Here is a 19287-nt window from a genome sequence, read left to right on the forward strand (position 1 = left end):
CGGGATGTGGACGAGATGCGTTGGAGGGCATCTTTAACCACGTGGGAAGGGAAATTGCGGTCTCTAAAGAAGGAGGCCATCTGGTGTGTCCTATGGTGGAACTGGTACTCCTGGGAGCAGATACGGCGGAGGAGGAGAAATTGGGAATACGGGATTGCATTTTTGCAAGAGATAGGGTGGGAAGAGGTGTAATCCAGGTAGCTATGGGAGTCAGTGGGTTTGTAAAAAATGTCAGTGTCAAGTCGGTCGTCACTAATGGAGATGGAGAGGTCCAGGAAGGGGAGCGAGGTGTCAGAGATAGTCCAGGTAAATTTAAGGTCAGGGTGGAATGTGTTGGTGAAGTTGATGAATTGCTCAACCTCCTCGCGGGAGCACGAGGTGACGCCAATGCAGTCATCAATGTAGCGGAGGAAGAGGTGGGGAGTGGTGCCGGTGTAATTATGGAAGATCAACTGCTCTACATAGCCAACAAAGAGACAGGCATAGCTGGGGCCCATACGTGTGCCCATGGCTACGCCTTTGGTCTGGAGGAAGTGGGAGGATTCAAAGGAGAAATTGTTAAGGGTGAGGACCAGTTCGGCCAAACGAATGAGAGTATCAGTGGAAGGGTACTGTTGGGGACGTCTAGAGAGGAAAAAATGGAGGGCTTGGAGGCCCTGGTCATGGCGAATGGAGGTGTAGAGGGATTGGATATCCTTGGTAAAGATGAGGCGTTGGGGGCCGGGAAAACGGAAGTCTTGGAGGAGGTGGAGGGCGTGGGTGGTGTCTCGAACATATGTGGGGAGTTCCTGGACTAGGGGGGATAGGACAGTGTCAAGGTAGGTAGAGATGAGTTCAGTGGGGCAGGAGCATGCTGAGACAATGGGTCAGCCAGGGTGGTCAGGCTTGTGGATCTTGGGAAGGAGGTAGAACCGGGCAGTGCGGGGTTCCCGGACTATGAGGTTGGAAGCTGTGGGTGGGAGATCTCCTGAGGTGATGAGGTTCTGTATGGTCTGGGAGATGATGGTTTGGTGATGGGGGGGTGGGGTCATGGTCGAGGGAGCAGTAGGAAGAGGTGTCCTCGAGTTGGCGTTTGGCTTCAGCGGTGTAGAGGTCAGTGCGCCAGACTACCACTGCGCCCCCTTTATACGCTGGCTTGATGGTGAGGTTGGGATTGGAGCAGAGGGATTGGAGGGCTGCGCGTTGTGAGGGTGAGAGGTTGGCGTGGGGGAGGGGGGCGACAGGTTGAGGCGGTTAATATCCCGGCGGCAGTTGGAAATGAAGAGGTCGAGGGCAGGTAATAGGCCAGCGCGGGGTGTCCAGGTGGATGCAGTGTGTTGGAGGTGGGCGAAGGGGTCCTCGGAAGGTGGGCGGGAGTCCTGATTGTGAAAGTAAGCTCGGAGGCTGAGGCGACGGAAGAATTGTTCGACATCACGGCATGTATTAAATTCATTGATGCGTGGACGGAGGGGGATGAAGGTGAGTCCTTTGCTGAGGACTGATCGTTCGTCCTCAGTGAGTGGGAGGTCTGGAGGGATGGTGAAAACTCAGCAGGGCCGGGAGCTGGGATCTGGTGTGGGTGTGGAGCTGGGAGTGGGGTCGGAGCCAGTACCAGGAGTGGGTGTGATGGTGGGGGGAATGGGGGTGGAGGCATGAGCTGGGGTGATGTTGCCCTCGGGGTTCTGGGGTGTGGGGATAGTGACAGTGGGGTCTGTGGGGGGCGTGTCAGCAGAATGCAGGTGAGTGGCGCTGGTGGAGGCGGAAGTGGTGGTGATCATGGCAGTAGGGGTGGTGGAGGTCACTGAGCATGTGGCATCAGCGATGATGTGAGGGCCGGAAGTGGCTGTGGGAGTGGCCATGATGTGGGCGGAAGTGACATCATCACTCAGCGTGGGGGTGGTAGCTGCGTCAGCCGCATGGCTAATGGCGTTTCAGAGGCCAGGGGAATCTTCTGGAATGTTTGAGGAGCGCTGGTTATGGAGGTGGGTGGATAAAAGTTTGTTGTACTTATAGTTTTTGATGTTTGAGATGGAATTGAAATAGTGTTTGTTGAGAGTATGAATTCTCCTGAGGATGTAGTACAGAGTGGGTCCTTTGCAATTCTGAGAGAGTGTGGCCCTCAGCTGAGGCAGGGCTGACTGTAGAGAGGTTAGGTGACGGCGCATTGCTGCAAGCGTGGAGCAGAGGATCCTGAAGGAGAACTGTTGCTGGTGTTTTTGAATCTGTAGTCTGTACTGTTTGTCCTGTTTGGGTCCAAACTCTGCTGGTTTAAAGGTGGTCCGGAGTCCGTGTGGGATGAGTTGGTTATGGAGGCATGCACTGAGGAAGCAAATGTGGCTGTGGTACCGAGTTTGTTTCACAACATGGTTGAAGAGCTTCAGGGCAGAGGAAATGACCTGGGAGTTGCAGTGGGAGAGGGACTCCCTGAGATTCTTGTAGAGAGAGGAGGAAAACTTCTTCAAGGCAGGCATCCTTGCAAGAGGATTCGCAGTAGGGTTAAAATCAACAAGGTAAAAACAATGTAAAAACAATGACTGCAGATGCTGAAAATCAAATACTGGATTAGTGGTGCTGGAAGAGCACAGCAGTTCAGGCAGCATCCAACGAGCAGCGAAATCAATGTTTCGGGCAAAAGCCCTTCATTCAAGGAAAAAACAATGACTGGGCCTCCTTCACCGCCGCTCCCTCATCACCAGACGCCTGGAGGAAGAACGCCTCATCTTCCGCCTCGGAACACTTCAACCCCAGGGCATCAATGTGGACTTCAACAGCTTCCTCATTTCCCCTTCCCCCACCTCATCCTAGTTTCAAACTTCCAGCTCAGTTACTGTCTCCTTGACTTGTCTGACCTGCCTATCTTCTTTTCCACCTATCCACTCCACCCTCTCCTCCTTGACCTATCACCTTCATCTCCTCCCCCACTCACCCATTGTACTCTATGCTACTTTCTCCCCACCCCCACCCTCCTCTAGCTTATCTCTCCATGCTTCAGGCTATCTGCCTTTATTCCTGATGAAGGGCTTTTGCCCGAAACGTTGATTTCACTGCTCGTTGGATGCTGCCTGAACTGCTGTGCTCTTCCAGCACCACTAATCCAGTAATTGGTTTTCAGCATCTGCAGTCATTGTTTTTATCTTAAAGGGAGTAGCTTGTGATATAGTTGATGTGTTGTTTTCAATATTCCAAACCTCCCCAGGTTTGGGAAGAGTTCCGTTAGATTAGAAAATAACAAGTAGAGTCACAGAGTCATGGAGAGATACGCAGCATGGAATCAGACCCTTCGGTCCAACTCATCCATGTCGACTAGATATCCTAACCTAATTTAGTCCCATTTGCCAGCACGTCCCATTTGCCAGCACGTGACCCATATCCCTCTAAACCCTTCCTACTCATATAGCCATCCAGATGCCTTTTAACTGCTGTAATTGTTTCTGTATAAGGAATCTGCACAGGAACAGTGTAAGTGGAGTGCACAGCAAAATTGTAAGCAGAGTGGACAGGAACAGTGTAAGGAGACTGCACAGGAACAGTGCATGGAGAGTGCACAGGAACAGTGTAAGGAGACTGCACAGGAATAGTGGAAGGAGAGTGCACAGGAACAATGTAAGGAGAGTGCTCAGGAACAGTGTAAGGAGAGTGCTCAGGAACAGTGTCTGGACAGTGCACAGGAACAGTGTAAGGAGACTGCACAGGAATAGTGGAAGGAGAGTGCACAGGAACAGTGTATGCAGAGTGCACAGGAACAGTGTAATGAGAGTGCACAGGAATAGTGTAATGAGAGTGCACAGGAACAGTGTAAGGAGAGTGCACAGGAACAGTGTATGGAGAGTGCATATGAACAGTGTATGGAGAGTGCATAGGAAGAGTGTAAGGAGAGTGCACAGGAACAATGGAAGTAGTCTGCACAGGAACAGTGTAAGGAGTCTGCATAGGATTAGTGTAAGTAGAGTGCACAGGAACCATGTTAGCAGAGTGGACAGGAAAAGTGTAAGTAGACTGCACAGATACAGTTTAAGAAGACTGCACAGGAACAGTGTTAGGAGACTGCACAGGAACAGTGTAATGATAGTGCACAGGAACAGTGTATGGAGAGTGCACAGGAACAGTGTATGGAGAGTGCACAGGAACAGTGAAATGAGAGTGCACAGGAACAGTGTAAGGAGAGTGCATAGGAACAGTGTAAGGAGACTGCACAGGAACAGTGTAAGGAGAGTGCAAAGGAACAGTGTATGGAGAGTGCGTAGGAACAGTGTAAGGAGAGTGCATAGCAACAGTGTAAGGAGTTGGCACAGGAACAGTGAAATGAGAGTGCTCAGGAACAGTGTAAGGAGAGTGCACAGGAACAGTGTCTGGAGAGTGCACAGGAACAGTGTATGAAGAGTGCACAGGAACAGTGTCTACAGATAGCACAGGAACAGTGCATGGAAAGTGCACAGGAACAGTGTAAGGAGAGTGCTCAGGAACAGTGTCTGGAGAGTGCACAGGAACAATGTGAGGAGACTGCATAGGAACAGTGTAAGGAGTCTGCATAGGATTAGTGTAAGTAGAGTGCACAGGAACCATGTTAGCAGAGTGGACAGGAAAAGTGTAAGTAGACTGCACAGGAACAGTGTGAGGAGACTGCACAGGAACAGTGTTAGGAGACTGCACAGGAACAGTGTGAGGAGAGTGCAAAGGAACAGTGTATGAAGAGTACACAGGAAGAGTGGAAGGAGACTGAACAGGAACAGTGTCTGGAGAGAGCACAGGAACAGTGTAAGGAGAGTGCACAGGAACAGCATAAGGAGAGTGCTCAGGAACAGTGTCTGGAGAGTGCACAGGAACAGTGTCTGGAGAGTGCACAGGAACAGTGTAAGGAGAGTGCAAAGGAACAGTGTATGGAGACTGCGCAGGGACAGTGTAAGGAGAGTGCACAGCAACAGTGTAAGGAGTTGGCACAGGAACAGTGAAATGAGAGTGCACAGGAACAGTGTAAGGAGAGTGCTCAGGAACAGTGTAAGGAGAGTGCTCAGGAACAGTGTAAGGAGAGTGCTCAGGAACAGTGTCTGGAGAGTGCACAGGAACAGTGTGAGGAGACTGCACAGGAACAGTGTGAGGAGAGTGCAAAGGAACAGTGTAAGGAGAGTGCAAAGGAACAGTGTAAGGACAGTGCAAAGGAACAGTGTATGAAGAGTGCGCAGGAACAGTGTATGGAGAGTACATAGGAACAGTATAAGGAGAATGCACAGGAACAGTGGAAGTAGTCTGCATAGGATCAGTGTAAGTAGAGTGCACAGGAACCATGTCAGCAGAGTGGACAGGAAAAGTGTAAGTAGACTGCACAGGAACAGTTTAAGAAGACTGCACAGGAACAGTGTTAGGAGACTGCACAGGAACAGTGTTAGGAGACTGCACAGGAACAGTGTATGGAGAGTGCACAGGAACAGTGTATGGAGGTTGCACAGAAACAGTGTAAGGAGAGTGCACAGCAACAGTGTAAGGAGTTGGCACAGGAACAGTGGAAGGAGAGTGCACAGGAACCATGTCAGCAGAGTGGACAGGAAAAGTGTAAGTAGACTGCACAGGAACAGTTTAAAAAGACTGCACAGGAACAGTGTTAGGAGACTGCACAGGAACAGTGTATGGAGAGTGCACAGGAACAGTGTATGGAGGTTGCACAGGAACAGTGTATGGAGGTTGCACAGAAACAGTGTAAGGAGAGTGCACAGCAACAGTGTAAGGAGTTGGCACAGGAACAGTGGAAGGAGAGTGCACAGGAACAGTGTAAGGAGAGTGCACAGGGAAAGTGTAGGAAGAGTGCACAGGAACAGTGAAATGAGAGTGCACAGGAACAGTGTAAGGAGAGTAAAACAGGAACAGTGTATGAATAGTGCACAGGAACAGTGTAAGGAGAGTGCTCAGGAACAGTGTCTGGTGAGTGCACAGGAACAGTGTGAGGAGAGTGCAAAGGAACAGTGAAAGGAGAGTGCACAGGAACAGTGTGAGGAGACTGCACAGGAACAGTGTATGAAGAGTGCACAGGAAAAGTGGAAGGAGACTGCACAGGAACAGTGTCTGCAGAGAGCACAGGAACAGTGCATGGAAAGTGCACAGGAACTGTGTAAGGATAGTGCTCAGGAACAGTGTCTGGAGAGTGCACAGGAACAGTGTGAGGAGACTGCACAGGAACAGTGTGAGGAGAGTGCAAAGGAACAGTGTAAGGAGAGTGCAAAGAACAGTGTCTGAAGAGTGCACAGGAACAGTGCATGGAGAGTGGACAGGAATAGTGTAAGGCGAGTGCAGAGGAAGAGTGTATGGAGTGTGCTCAGGAACAGTGTCTGGAGAGTGCACAGGAACAGTGTGAGGAGAGTGCTCAGGAACAGTGTCTGGAGAGTGCACAGGAACAGTGTGAGGAGACTGCACAGGAACAGTGTGAGGAGAGTGCAAAGGAACAGTGTAAGGAGAGTGCAAAGGAACAGTGTAAGGACAGTGCAAAGGAACAGTGTATGAAGAGTGCGCAGGAACAGTGTATGGAGAGTACATAGGAACAGTATAAGGAGAATGCACAGGAACAGTGGAAGTAGTCTGCATAGGATCAGTGTAAGTAGAGTGCACAGGAACCATGTCAGCAGAGTGGACAGGAAAAGTGTAAGTAGACTGCACAGGAACAGTTTAAGAAGACTGCACAGGAACAGTGTTAGGAGACTGCACAGGAACAGTGTTAGGAGACTGCACAGGAACAGTGTATGGAGAGTGCACAGGAACAGTGTATGGAGGTTGCACAGAAACAGTGTAAGGAGAGTGCACAGCAACAGTGTAAGGAGTTGGCACAGGAACAGTGGAAGGAGAGTGCACAGGAACCATGTCAGCAGAGTGGACAGGAAAAGTGTAAGTAGACTGCACAGGAACAGTTTAAAAAGACTGCACAGGAACAGTGTTAGGAGACTGCACAGGAACAGTGTATGGAGAGTGCACAGGAACAGTGTATGGAGGTTGCACAGGAACAGTGTATGGAGGTTGCACAGAAACAGTGTAAGGAGAGTGCACAGCAACAGTGTAAGGAGTTGGCACAGGAACAGTGGAAGGAGAGTGCACAGGAACAGTGTAAGGAGAGTGCACAGGGAAAGTGTAGGAAGAGTGCACAGGAACAGTGAAATGAGAGTGCACAGGAACAGTGTAAGGAGAGTAAAACAGGAACAGTGTATGAATAGTGCACAGGAACAGTGTAAGGAGAGTGCTCAGGAACAGTGTCTGGTGAGTGCACAGGAACAGTGTGAGGAGAGTGCAAAGGAACAGTGAAAGGAGAGTGCACAGGAACAGTGTGAGGAGACTGCACAGGAACAGTGTATGAAGAGTGCACAGGAAAAGTGGAAGGAGACTGCACAGGAACAGTGTCTGCAGAGAGCACAGGAACAGTGCATGGAAAGTGCACAGGAACTGTGTAAGGATAGTGCTCAGGAACAGTGTCTGGAGAGTGCACAGGAACAGTGTGAGGAGACTGCACAGGAACAGTGTGAGGAGAGTGCAAAGGAACAGTGTAAGGAGAGTGCAAAGAACAGTGTCTGAAGAGTGCACAGGAACAGTGCATGGAGAGTGGACAGGAATAGTGTAAGGCGAGTGCAGAGGAAGAGTGTATGGAGTGTGCACAGGAACAGTGTAAGGAGAGTGCACAGGAACAGAGTAAGAATAGTGCACTGGAACAGTGTATGGAGAGTGCACAGGAACAGTGTAAGGAGAATGCACAGCAAAAGTGTGAGGAGAGTGCACAGGAACAGTGTATAGACAGTGCACAGGAACGATGCATGGAGAGTGCACAGCAACTGTGCAAGGAGAGTACACAAGAACAGTGTAAGGAGTCTGCACAGGAACAGTTTAAGAAGACCACACAGGAAGAGTGTTAGGACACTGCACAGGAACAGTGTATGGAGAGTGCACAGAAACAGTGTGAGGAGACTGCACAGGAACAGTGTACGGAGAGTGCACAGGAACTGTGCAAGGAGAGTGCACAGGAACTGTGCAAGGAGAGTGCACAGGAACAGTGTAAAGAGTCTGCACAGTAACAGTGTAAGTAGAGTGCACAGGAACCATGTAAGCAGAGTGTTTAGGAAGAGTGTAAGGAGACTGCACAGGAACAGTTTAAGCAGACTGCACAGGAACAGTGTTAGGAAACTGCACAGGAACAGTGAAATGAGAGAGAGCACAGGAACAGTGTAAGAAGAGTGCACAGGAACAGTGTAAGGAGTCTGCACAGGAACAGTGTAAGTGGAGTGCACAGGAACAATGTAAACAGAGTGGACAGGAACAGTGTAAGGAGAGTGCACAGGAACAGTGTAAGGAGACTGCACAGGAACAGCGTAAGGAGAGTGCACAGGAACAATGTAAGGAGAGTGCTCAGGAAGAGTGCATGGAGAGTGAATAGTAACAGTGTAAGGAGAGTGCACAGGAACAGGAGAAGTAGTCTGCACAGGAACAGTGTAAGGAGACTGCACAGGAACAGTGTAAGTAGAGTGTATAGGAACCATGTCAGCAAAGTGGACAGGAAAAGTGTAAGTAGACTGCACAGGAACAGTTTAAGAAGACTGCACAGGAACAGTGTAAGGAGAGTGCACAGGAACAGTGTCTGGAGAGTGCACAGGAACAGTGTGAGGAGAGTGCACAGAACAGTGTGAGGAGAGTGCAAAGGAAAAGTGTAAGTGGAGATCACAGGAACAATGTAAACAGAGTGGACAGGAACAGTGTAAGGAGAGTGCACAGGAACAGTGTAAGGAGAGTGCACAGGAACAGGAGAAGTAGTCTGCACAGGAACAGTGTAAGGAGACTGCACAGGAACAGTGTGAGTAGAGTGCAGAGGAACCATGTCAGCAAAGTGGACAGGAAAACTGTAAGGAGCGTGGACAGGATCAATGTATGGAGAGTGCACAGCAACAGTGTTAGGAGAGTGCACAGGAACAGTGTAAGGAGACTGCAAAGGAACAGTGTATGGAGAGTGCACAGGAACAGTGTTAGGAGAGTGCACAGGAACAGTGTAAGGAGACTGCAAAGGAATAGTGTATGGAGAGTGCACAGGAACTGTGTATGTAGGAGTCCACAGGAACAGTGTAAGGAGAGAGTGCAAAGAAACAGTGTATGGAGAGTGCAGAGGAACAGGGTAAGGAAAGTGCACAGGAACAGTGTAAGTAGACTGCACAGGAACAGTGCGAGGGGAGTGCACAGGAACAGTGTATAGAGATTGCACGGGAATAGTGATAGGAGAGTGGACAGGAACAATTTATAGAGATTACACAGGAATACTGTATGGAGACTGCTCAGGAATAGTGTACAGAGAGTGCACAGGAACAGCGTTAGGAGACTGCACAGGAACAGTGTAAGGAAACTGCACAGGAACAGTATAAGGGGAGTGCACAGGAAAAATGTATGGAGAGTGCACAGGAACAGTGTAAGGAGACTGCACAGGAACAGTGTGAGGAGAGTGCACAGGAACAGTGTGAGGAGAGTGTACAGGAACAGTGTTTAGAGAATGCACAGGAATAGTGTATAGTGAGTGCACAGGAATAGTGTAAGGCGATTGCACATGAGCAGTGTACACAGAGTGCACAGGAACAGTGTGAGGAGAGTCCACAGGAACAGTGTATAGAGAGAGCACAGGAACAGTGTAAGGAGACTGCACAGGAACATTGTAAAGAGAGTCCACAGGAACAGACTGATGAGAGTGCACAGAAACAGTGTGGGTGAGTGCACAGGAACAGTGTATGCTGAGTGCATAGGAAGAGTGTAAGGAGAGTTCACAGGAACAGTGTAAGGATACTGCACAGGAACAGTGTAAGTAGAGTGCACAGGAACAGTGTCAGGAGAGTGCACAGGAACAGTGTGAGGAGAGTCCACAGGAACAGTGTATAGAGAGAGCACAGGAACAGTGTAAGGAGACTGCACAGGAACATTGTAAAGAGAGTCCACAGGAACAGACTGATGAGAGTGCACAGAAACAGTGTGGGTGAGTGCACAGGAACAGTGTATGCTGAGTGCATAGGAAGAGTGTAAGGAGAGTTCACAGGAACAGTGTAAGGATACTGCACAGGAACAGTGTAAGTAGAGTGCACAGGAACAGTGTCAGGAGAGTGCACAGGAACAGTGTATGGAGAGTGCACAGGAACAGTGTAAAGAGACTTTATAGGAATAGTGGAAATAGACTGCACAGGAACAGTGTAAGGAGACTGCACAGGAACAGTGTAATGAGTCTGCACAGGAACAGTGTAATGAGTCTGCACAGGAACAGTGTCAGGAGACTGCTCAGGAACAGTGTATGGAGAGTTCACAGGAACAGTGTAAGGAGAGTGCACAGGAACAGTGTAAGCGCTGTGATGGTGAAAAGTGTATTTGTGAGATCTCTGGTTTAACATTAAGTAAAGGCAGTTTGAAAAGAATGAAGATAGGGTTGAATAACATGCATTGGGAAAATAGCGTATATGTGGCCTGGTAGAGGAGCCATGGCAGACATTTGAAGGGGATATTTCATAATTCTTGGCAAAGGTATATTTCATTCAGAAAGAAAGGCATCAATGACTTTTGGATTTCTTCAGATATTTTCATGCCTTTTCAAGGTTAGTGGAGCTATTCACACATGGGGTGGATTTGCTTTCATCATTTGCTCCATGACTGAATTTTCCACAGCTCTTTGAGACCTTTCCAGGGCAATGCTCTTGTGAACTGTAAACCCTGCTTTCTGTGATATGGTTGGAAATGTGTATGGATCACAAACACAGCTGAATATATGGTACACCAACATGCTCGAAGACTTGGACAGCATGCAGGCATGGATTGATAAACAGCAAGCAACATTCATGTGACAACTGCAGATATTCACCATTTCCAACCCTGAAACTAACAAATGTATGGTTTGCACGATCATGGTTCCAATTTCATGAACAACCATCGCAAAATCTAAGGTGAAATCAAACATCAATTTGTCTCTGACTTCCCAATTAAGGGGTCAGCATGGACGCGTTGTTTCTGTGCTGTACATCTCTATGATTCTCTGACTAAAAGAGAGAAAACAGGACCAAATTCTAAGCAACATCAAGCATGCTAGATCAGTGAAATGTAGGTTCTTATACCGACAAACGTTTGAGATTAGATGAGGATCTGCAGTTAATACCTGTCCAAGAAGGAAGCATCAATATCATAGAATCAACAGAGTTTAACAGTGTGAAAAGAGGTCCTTTGGCTCATTGCATCCGTACCAGTCACCAAATATCGATCTACAGTAGTTTCAAGGTGTTAGAGGGGAGTCCTCAGAAATGGAAGCCACATTCTCTTGGAAGCATTTGTGCTTTGTAGAAATGATGAGTTGTTGAGGAGAAAATAAACATTTACAGCAACGGTAAACATTCTGCATGTTAAAATTGTGCGAAACATTTCCCACGAAGGGTCAGCCACTCCTTCTACTCTATAGAGTCAATGTCAGAGGTTTCTGATGCTCTATGTCAGCATGATTAAGGAGACACCATGTGGCCAGAATAACTAATAACATCTTTGAAACTAAATCTTTCTCATTTGTAGCTTAGATTCAGAAAACTCAGTTGACTCTTGACTGATGTGTGGACTGTGAGTTCTTCCTTTGGTAACTAGTTATTTAATCCTTCTCCTCTCCTTTTCTTGACGTAAACATGGTAAAGAATGTATGAAGCAAATACAGAGAATTCTGGAGAAATACAGAAGTGAAAAAGAACTGTGTTATTCTTGAAATATTAACCCTGCTTCTCTCTCCAGATCTGCTGATTTTCTCCAGCGTTTCTCTATGTTTATTTCAGATTTCCAGCAATGACAACATTTTGCTTTTACTTTCAGAATAATGTCTTATAATTCCAAACATCCTGGAGGAAGGTCTTTAAAGTTAGATGACTTTGATCACCATTAAGGCACATGGAGTGTCAGGATACTTTGCAAGAGCAAATAAGGATATAATATCAATATTACACATCTGCTTAGTTTTATATATGACAGCACAGTCTGAAATGAATAACAAGGCAATGTTTTGTTAAGAAGATGACAGAATAATGCTCATAAGCAGTAACAGAGAAGAGATAAGACAGTCTGGATTAGTATTCAGGAGCTTCAGTGTGTTATGAGGCAGTGACATGTCAAATTATTGTGATAGAAAAACATGACACGGCACCATATTTCTGAAGGCTTTAAGAGCAGATCTCTGGAACATAATTCTGGAGGGAGGGCTAGGAATTAAGCTGGGTTCCACTTCTGCTGCGCCCCGGCTTCCATTCTGGTTTGGAATAGAATTTCTAGATTTTGGGTTTACGTAGAGATATAGAAAATCCAGAAGTAATCCATTCAGCCCTTTGAGACTGCTCTGCTATTCACTATGTCCTTGGCTGATCATCCAACTCAATTAGCCTGTTCCTCTTTTTCCCCTAGCTGCTTTGATTCCTTTCGCCTTAAGTGCAATATCCAACTTCGTTATGATATCACACAACATTTTCAGCCGTGGACGAGAATTTCACAGACTCACCACTCCTTGAGTGAAGAAATGTTTCCTCAGTCCAAAATGGTTTACTCCATATCTATAGACTGTGATTCCTAGTTCTGGGTACCTCTGCCATAAGAAACATCCTTCCTGCAAATACCTTGTCCAGTCCTGTGGGAATTTTATAAGCTTCTATGAGTTTCCCCTCATATTTCTGACCTCCAGTAAATATATTTCTAACTAATCTAGCCTCTCCTCATACATCAGTCCTGCCATCCCAGGAATCAGTCTGGTAAACTAGTGGATGATACAGTAGCTCAGTGGTTAGTACTGCTGCTTCACAGTGCCACGGACTCGGTTTGATTCCTGCCTTGGGCGACTGTTCATATGGAGTTTGTGCATTCTCCCTCTGTCTGTGTGGGTTTCATCCCACAATCCAAAGATGTGTAGGTCAGGTGAATTGGCCATGCTAAATTGTCCATAGTATTAGGTGCAATAGTTAGGGATAAATATAGGGTAGGGGAATGGGTCTGGGTGGGTTACTCTTTGGAGGGTTGGTGTGGACTTGTTGGGCCGAAGGGCCTGTTTCCATACTGGAGGGAATATAATCTAAACCTTTATTGTGTTCCCTCCATAGTAAAAACATCCTTCCTCAGATAAGCAGACCAACACTGAACACAATATTGCAGGTGTGGCCTTACCAGGGACTTGTGCTATTGTAGCAAGACATCCCTGTTCCGTTAATGAATGTCCAGTCCCCATATGAAGGAGGCTAATGTGCTGCACTTCCAGAGGGAAGAACTTGAATACTTATAAGTATATGACTACAATTAGAATCATGGCAACTATTCCCAAACCTTTCTACCTTCAGAATGCTGATTTTCTCTGCATTGTTACCAGACCAAGCACTCGATTCCTTTTTTTCAGATATACAATTAAGAGTGCTGAAGGAATAGGTGACTGATGCACTTGAGAAAAATCTTGCCGCGACTTTTGAGATTGTTGCTCGCTGGATACTGAATAACATTGCATGACCTTGTAAGATTGGGTGGTGCTAACAATGCATAGACACTATCATCCTTGACCGTCACATTTTCATGCCTAATTTATAATGTATAGAGCCTACTAGACAAGCATAGAACAGAAAGAGTCCTGAAGAACAATTGATCAGAACTAAATGAGCAAACTTAAAACAACCCTTGGCATAAAACTGCTGAGATCGAACTTGATGAAAAAATTAGAACATCTGTCTACAGAAAGCTCAGAATAATAAGATAGCTCAAGATATTTGAGGGATTAGAGGTGTTCTTATCAAGCTCTCAGAAACAGTTCACAGTGATGCCTAACAATAGTAGAATATGATCAAAATCAAATTTTCATGAACTTTAAATCACACTGCAACTAGAGGTTTTTTTCTTTCAGAGGTTTGCAAGTCTTTTGAATTCTCTTCCACAACATGCAGTGGATACGGAATCTTTAAACATTTTTAAGGCAGTGATAATTAGGTGCTTGATTACCAAGGGGATGAGAGATTACTAGGGAGATGCGAAGATAGGATGAAAATCACATCAGTCATGATCGTACTGAATGGTAAGTGGTGCTCAAAGGGGCTGAGTGGCCTAACTTTCTTCCTTGTTGTCTTCTGAACAGATGTGGCATTGCAATTACTACGAGAAGTGAACTCGCTACTGCCTTGACACTTGGTTTGAGGTCACATTATTGCTTGATGCATGAGTGATTTGTTACATCATGAAATATAACACTTGATGAACTAAATGACATAATCTTCTGATTTATTTGACCGACCACTGGTCAAGTGCATGAATCACTGGTATATCAGCAATATCACAGTGGTTATTACAATGTGGAATGTTACCTACAAGTAGATGCTGAACAGAGTTCATGCATTATTTGAAAGGAAAACCTGTTTTGTATCTAAAATGGGCAAATTAAAAAAAACATATGGAGAAAGACAGAACAAATGATAATACAACGAATAGCTCCATTTATCAAACCAGTGATCCTGTTCTCTGTGTAACGCTGTCCATTTTGCATGCAAGGAATAAACAAGGGATCATGCTGGTGATGTGGATTGGGAAAGACAATGGTTTAAAGTAAATGCTCAACCATATAGCATATTTTTAAAATTTTACAGTTAATGGATCCTCATTAAAACACAAAAGCAACATAAAATATATATTCAGTATTTATAATTTTTACATTGCAAGTTTAATAAAGGACTCATTGGAAAAATTTTAAAGGTCTCCAGATAGCTCATAGGTTACAGCTTTACTTTAAAGCAAAATCCATACCTGTACCCACGTTCACAACTCTATCCCCTTTAACTGCTTGTTCACCTCTCTCTCCTGGTTCTTTGTTTTGACTTCGTTTCGCCCGATGAACCACTTCTGCTCGATCTTCATGAGGAAGTGCTTGAGTGTCTGTGGTGAAGTAATTTAACCGAGGCATCTGGAGAAACAAGAATCAGAGTGACATAATTAGTAAAATACTGAAAACCTCATTTGCAGGTTTGTTTTGCAAGTGTGATTGTTCATTTCCACACTGCCTTGGCAGACATCCCTGAGCTGACGTGCTTACACGCTAGATTTCATCTTCATCCCAACCTGCTGAAACTCATCTACATTGGCAATGCTGACTGCTAGCAACTGGGAGTGTCAGTAAATATTACTTTGTTGTGATCCCCCAGTTCCTAAGACTCAAAAATATATCTTAACTTCCCAAAACCTACAAAAGACTCCCAACTTCTCCACCATTGCAATCTGCCTAATCCTACACCTTTTCACAAAGATAATCTTCACTTGCCTAATGCTCGAAGTCAAAGTTTAACTGAACTTTTCTTCCTTTAGTTGATATTTCTAGCTTCACCAGCTCCCAAACTGCCATGAACAAACAGAAGGTGCCAACCCAGGGTGGCATGGAGCCTCTGTGATTAGCACAGCTACCTCACAGTGCCAGGGACCCAGGTTCTATCCCACCCTCGGGTGACTGACTGTGTGGAGTTTGCACGTTTTCCCCATGTCTATGGGGATTTCCTTCGGATGCTCGCACATTCCAGAGATGTGCTGGTTAGGTGGATTAGCCATGCTAAATTACCCATTGTCTATAGGGATGTGCAGGCTAAGTGGATTAGCCATGGGAAATATAAGGTTATAGGGTGCGTCTGGGTGGGATCCTCTTTGGAATGTCAGTGTGGGCTTGATGGGCCAAATGACCTGTTTCCACAGGGAAGGGATTCTATGATTTTAACTTGTGGAAACTGATCTTAAAATTGCAATGTCACCACTATAATTAATCCTAGATTAATTTCTGTCAATCTTCTGCTGATGCTTAATCTGATCCTTAACAGTTTCTTCGTTTGACTTTGCACTTGCACATATTTATTATAGCACCTCACTGGTCCTTGAATTCTAGATCAGATTTAGACTATAATTTGTCATTGAACTTTGCCAACAAAATGCAACTAGCTTTGATGACTGCACCCTTTTCCATCTGATTGCATCATTAATCATTATCCAGTACTGCTGTGTCATTGGACCCTTCCGACTACTCTATCCAACTGTGCTGTCATAGAGTCATAGAGATGTACACCATGGAAACAGACTCTTCAGTCCAAACCGTCCATGCCGACCAGATATCCCAACTCAATCTAGTCCCACCTGCCTGCACCCGGTCCATATCCCTCCAAACCCTTCCTATTCATATACCCATCCAAATGCCTCTTAAATGTTGCAATTGTACCAGCCTCCACCACATCCTCTGGCAGCTCATTCCATACACGTACCTCCCTCTGCATGAAAAAGTTGTCCCTTAGGTCTCTTTTATATCTATCCCCTCTCACCCTAAACCTATGCCCTCTAGTTCTGGACTCCCCTACCTCAGGGAAAAGACCTTGTCTATTTATCCTATCCATGCCCCTCATAATTTTGTAAACCTCTATAAAGTCACCCCTCAGCCTCCGACGCTCCAGGGAAAACAGCCCCAGCCTGTTCAGCCTCTCCCTGTAGCTCAGATCCTCCAACCCTCCTCCTCCTCCTTCCTACAGTCTGACTGAGGTTTTGCCTGCTGGCTGGAGAGATGCATATCTCCTTCATATGATAAGTGGGATCTATTGGGATAAAGAGGGTGAAACTCTGTCACTGAAAGGAGCTAACTAAACACAGAGGCCTGTGGCTCTCCACTGTAGGCAACACCAGTGAATGGGATAGCAGACAACGGTAATTCAGCCAGGGTGGCTGAGAGAGCTCAGATGACTGATGAGGGAGGGTCAGATGGGGTAATGGGGTTGGGATGAAGATAGAGATTGGGGGAGGATGTCATGATAACGAGGGCAGGTCTCTTGCTGAGCCCCTCATTTTTTTGACGTTGTGTTGAGGCAACCTTGACTGAGATGTACCCCTACCCTCCAAATCTCTTCCTGGGAGTGGCTTTAAGGCTAGGTGTTGGCAACGAGGCCACTCACTGCTGAATATCAACAGTGGCTCAATGGTATCAGCAACTGATACCATGTTCCTCAAGCAAAGACTGTCCGCTAGCCATATCACCATAGATTTAATCTAATTTGAGGTGTCATGATATGAAGGTGCCAGTGTTGGACTGGCATGGACAAAGTTAAAAATCACGCAACACCAGGTTATAGTCCAACAGGTTTATTTGGAAGCACTAGCTTTTGAGGCAGTGCCTCAAAAGCTAGTGCTTCCAAATAAACCTGTTGGACTATAACCTGGTGTTCGTGATTTATAACCTAATTCAAGTTGGGAAGTTAGGGGAAATCTCAAACTGTATGCGACATATCCTATTTAATGCCTCCTGCCTCCAAACTTACCAGGGTCAAAGTTATTAACTCACTCTGACACACAGCTACATGCCCACCACAATCGCTGGTCCATCTGTCACAATTCTCCTACTAACACCATTCCTTCTCTGCTTCGAGGCAGGTTTTTTTTCCATTAGAGTGTATGGTAATAATTTTCCTTGTTCATATTTGAAGCCATTGTCCTCAATATTCCAATTCTACAAAAAGAATCCAGATTTTTACCATCTGCCAGTCAAATTGAAAAGTGTTAATTCAGCACAGATTGTGTCAGAAAACCAAAGAACTCCAGGCGTGTGTGAAATAATTACTTGCGACTTTAACCATCTGAACCCCCACATGCAGCCCTCTTCACCCTGGATGGAGTGTGAAACCTGGGTCTCAAAACTGATTTCAAGGCAACCCATTTTCAAATGTTTGATTCTCAATCAGCACTGGTTATTGACATAATTAAAGTTAAAACAAAAACACACAACACCAGGTTATGATCCAACAGGTTTATTTGGAAGTACAAGCTTTCGGAGCGCTGCTCCTTCATCATGTTAACATCATGGTCAACCATTCCAGAAGTCAAGGCTACCACAGGGCTATTTGTTAACTTGGATGAGCCTTCTTTCTCTCTCCAATACTCCAGGATACATATGTAGAAGTGATAAGACAGTGGTGAGGTGCAAGCAAGGTCAAAAGGGAAGCAAGTTGCAGGATCTCAGGAATGAGCTTAGAAAGGGAGGTAACGTGGAGATTCACTTTCTATGAGGCGAGATCAAGCAGTAGATGAAAGTTGTAAACAGTACGTTTATCTTGATTTACCTTAATACATAAAAAAGCTGCAGATTGTTCAATAAATTTGAATGATTAAAAAAATGTTATACATATTGTTATGCCTGAGGAGTGAGTAATCTTTCTGTAATCCTATTTCTCTATCAGTGAAAACATAAAGGTAATAGTTTTATCCAGTTGCCTATAAGAGCAATCATATGTTTTTGCTACATTAGACTTAAAAATTTTAAAAAATCTAAATATGCTGAAACACACACAAATAAACAAACAAACACACACACAATATGTAAAAGGAAACATGGATTGCTTTCTACAGGACATCATTTTGGGAAAAACACACTTTTGACAAATAAATCTAAGTTCTTGAAGGTTTAAAGGTTAGTATTTGAAACAAAAACAGATAATGCTGGAAAACTCTGCAAATCTAGCAGCCTCTTTGGAGAGAAAGCAGGGAGGCTCTTCAGAACAGGTTTGAGATGTTCAAATAGAAGCCATGAGTTGCAAGAATTGTCTCTGGGATCTTGGCAATTGTAGTTTGTTCAGGAAACACAACATTGAGAACTCTTTCGGTTACTCTTTAAAAGGACAATAAAATTTCAGGAACAGGGTACATGAGCTGAGGAACCTGTTCCCCAATTGAAAAATCCAACCATCTCCAAGCTAGCAAAACATTATCCACACAATACACCCATTACAAATCTTCTCCCAAACTTTGAACACCCATTAAAACCAAGTACAACTAGGATGGCACGATGGCTCAATGGTTAGCACTGCTACCTCACAATGCCAGGGACCTGGGTTTGATTCCCGCCTCGGGCAACTGTCTGTGTGGAGTTTGCATGTTCTCCCTGTTTCTGTGTGGGTTTCCTCCCACAATCCAAGGCCAGGTGAATTGACCATAGTGTTAGGTGTATTAGTCAGGGGTAAATGTAGGGGAATGGGTCTGGGTGGGTTATTCTTCAGAGGGGTATAGTGTGGAATTGTTGAGTCGAAAGGAATCTAAATCTGAAATAAAAAGCATTTCTCCCTTAAGTGAGTTCAAGCAACCAAGACTAGCAATTATCTGGAATCATGTTGGATTCTATGAAATGCCTTGTTAGAAAAAGTTCAAAGTGTCTTTTAAAACAAAAACCCAAGTATCTCCCCAATCCTTCAGATTCAAGTCCACAAAAAAATATTAAATGTAAAGCCATTATAACCATAATGCAAAGTCAAATGTTACTAGCAAAGCACCCACAGAACA

The 19287-nt window shown here is 45.4% G+C and overlaps 1 protein-coding gene across 4 annotated transcripts in view; it reads right to left on the reverse strand.

Moving 5' to 3' along the window:
- Positions 1-19287, reverse strand: part of eda (ectodysplasin A) — a 279217-nt gene that overhangs the window by 74921 nt on the left and 185009 nt on the right. For 3 of the 4 annotated variants that reach the window (XM_072595465.1, XM_072595464.1, XM_072595462.1), the window contains exon 2: positions 14746-14902. In XM_072595465.1, coding sequence (XP_072451566.1) covers positions 14746-14902 — 157 coding nt within the window. The remainder of the gene's footprint in view (positions 1-14745; positions 14903-19287) is intronic. The other variant, XM_072595466.1, reaches the window with a different exon arrangement.

Source organism: Chiloscyllium punctatum, chromosome 25 (assembly GCF_047496795.1).
Source record: "Chiloscyllium punctatum isolate Juve2018m chromosome 25, sChiPun1.3, whole genome shotgun sequence".
NCBI classification, from domain to species: domain Eukaryota; kingdom Metazoa; phylum Chordata; class Chondrichthyes; order Orectolobiformes; family Hemiscylliidae; genus Chiloscyllium; species Chiloscyllium punctatum.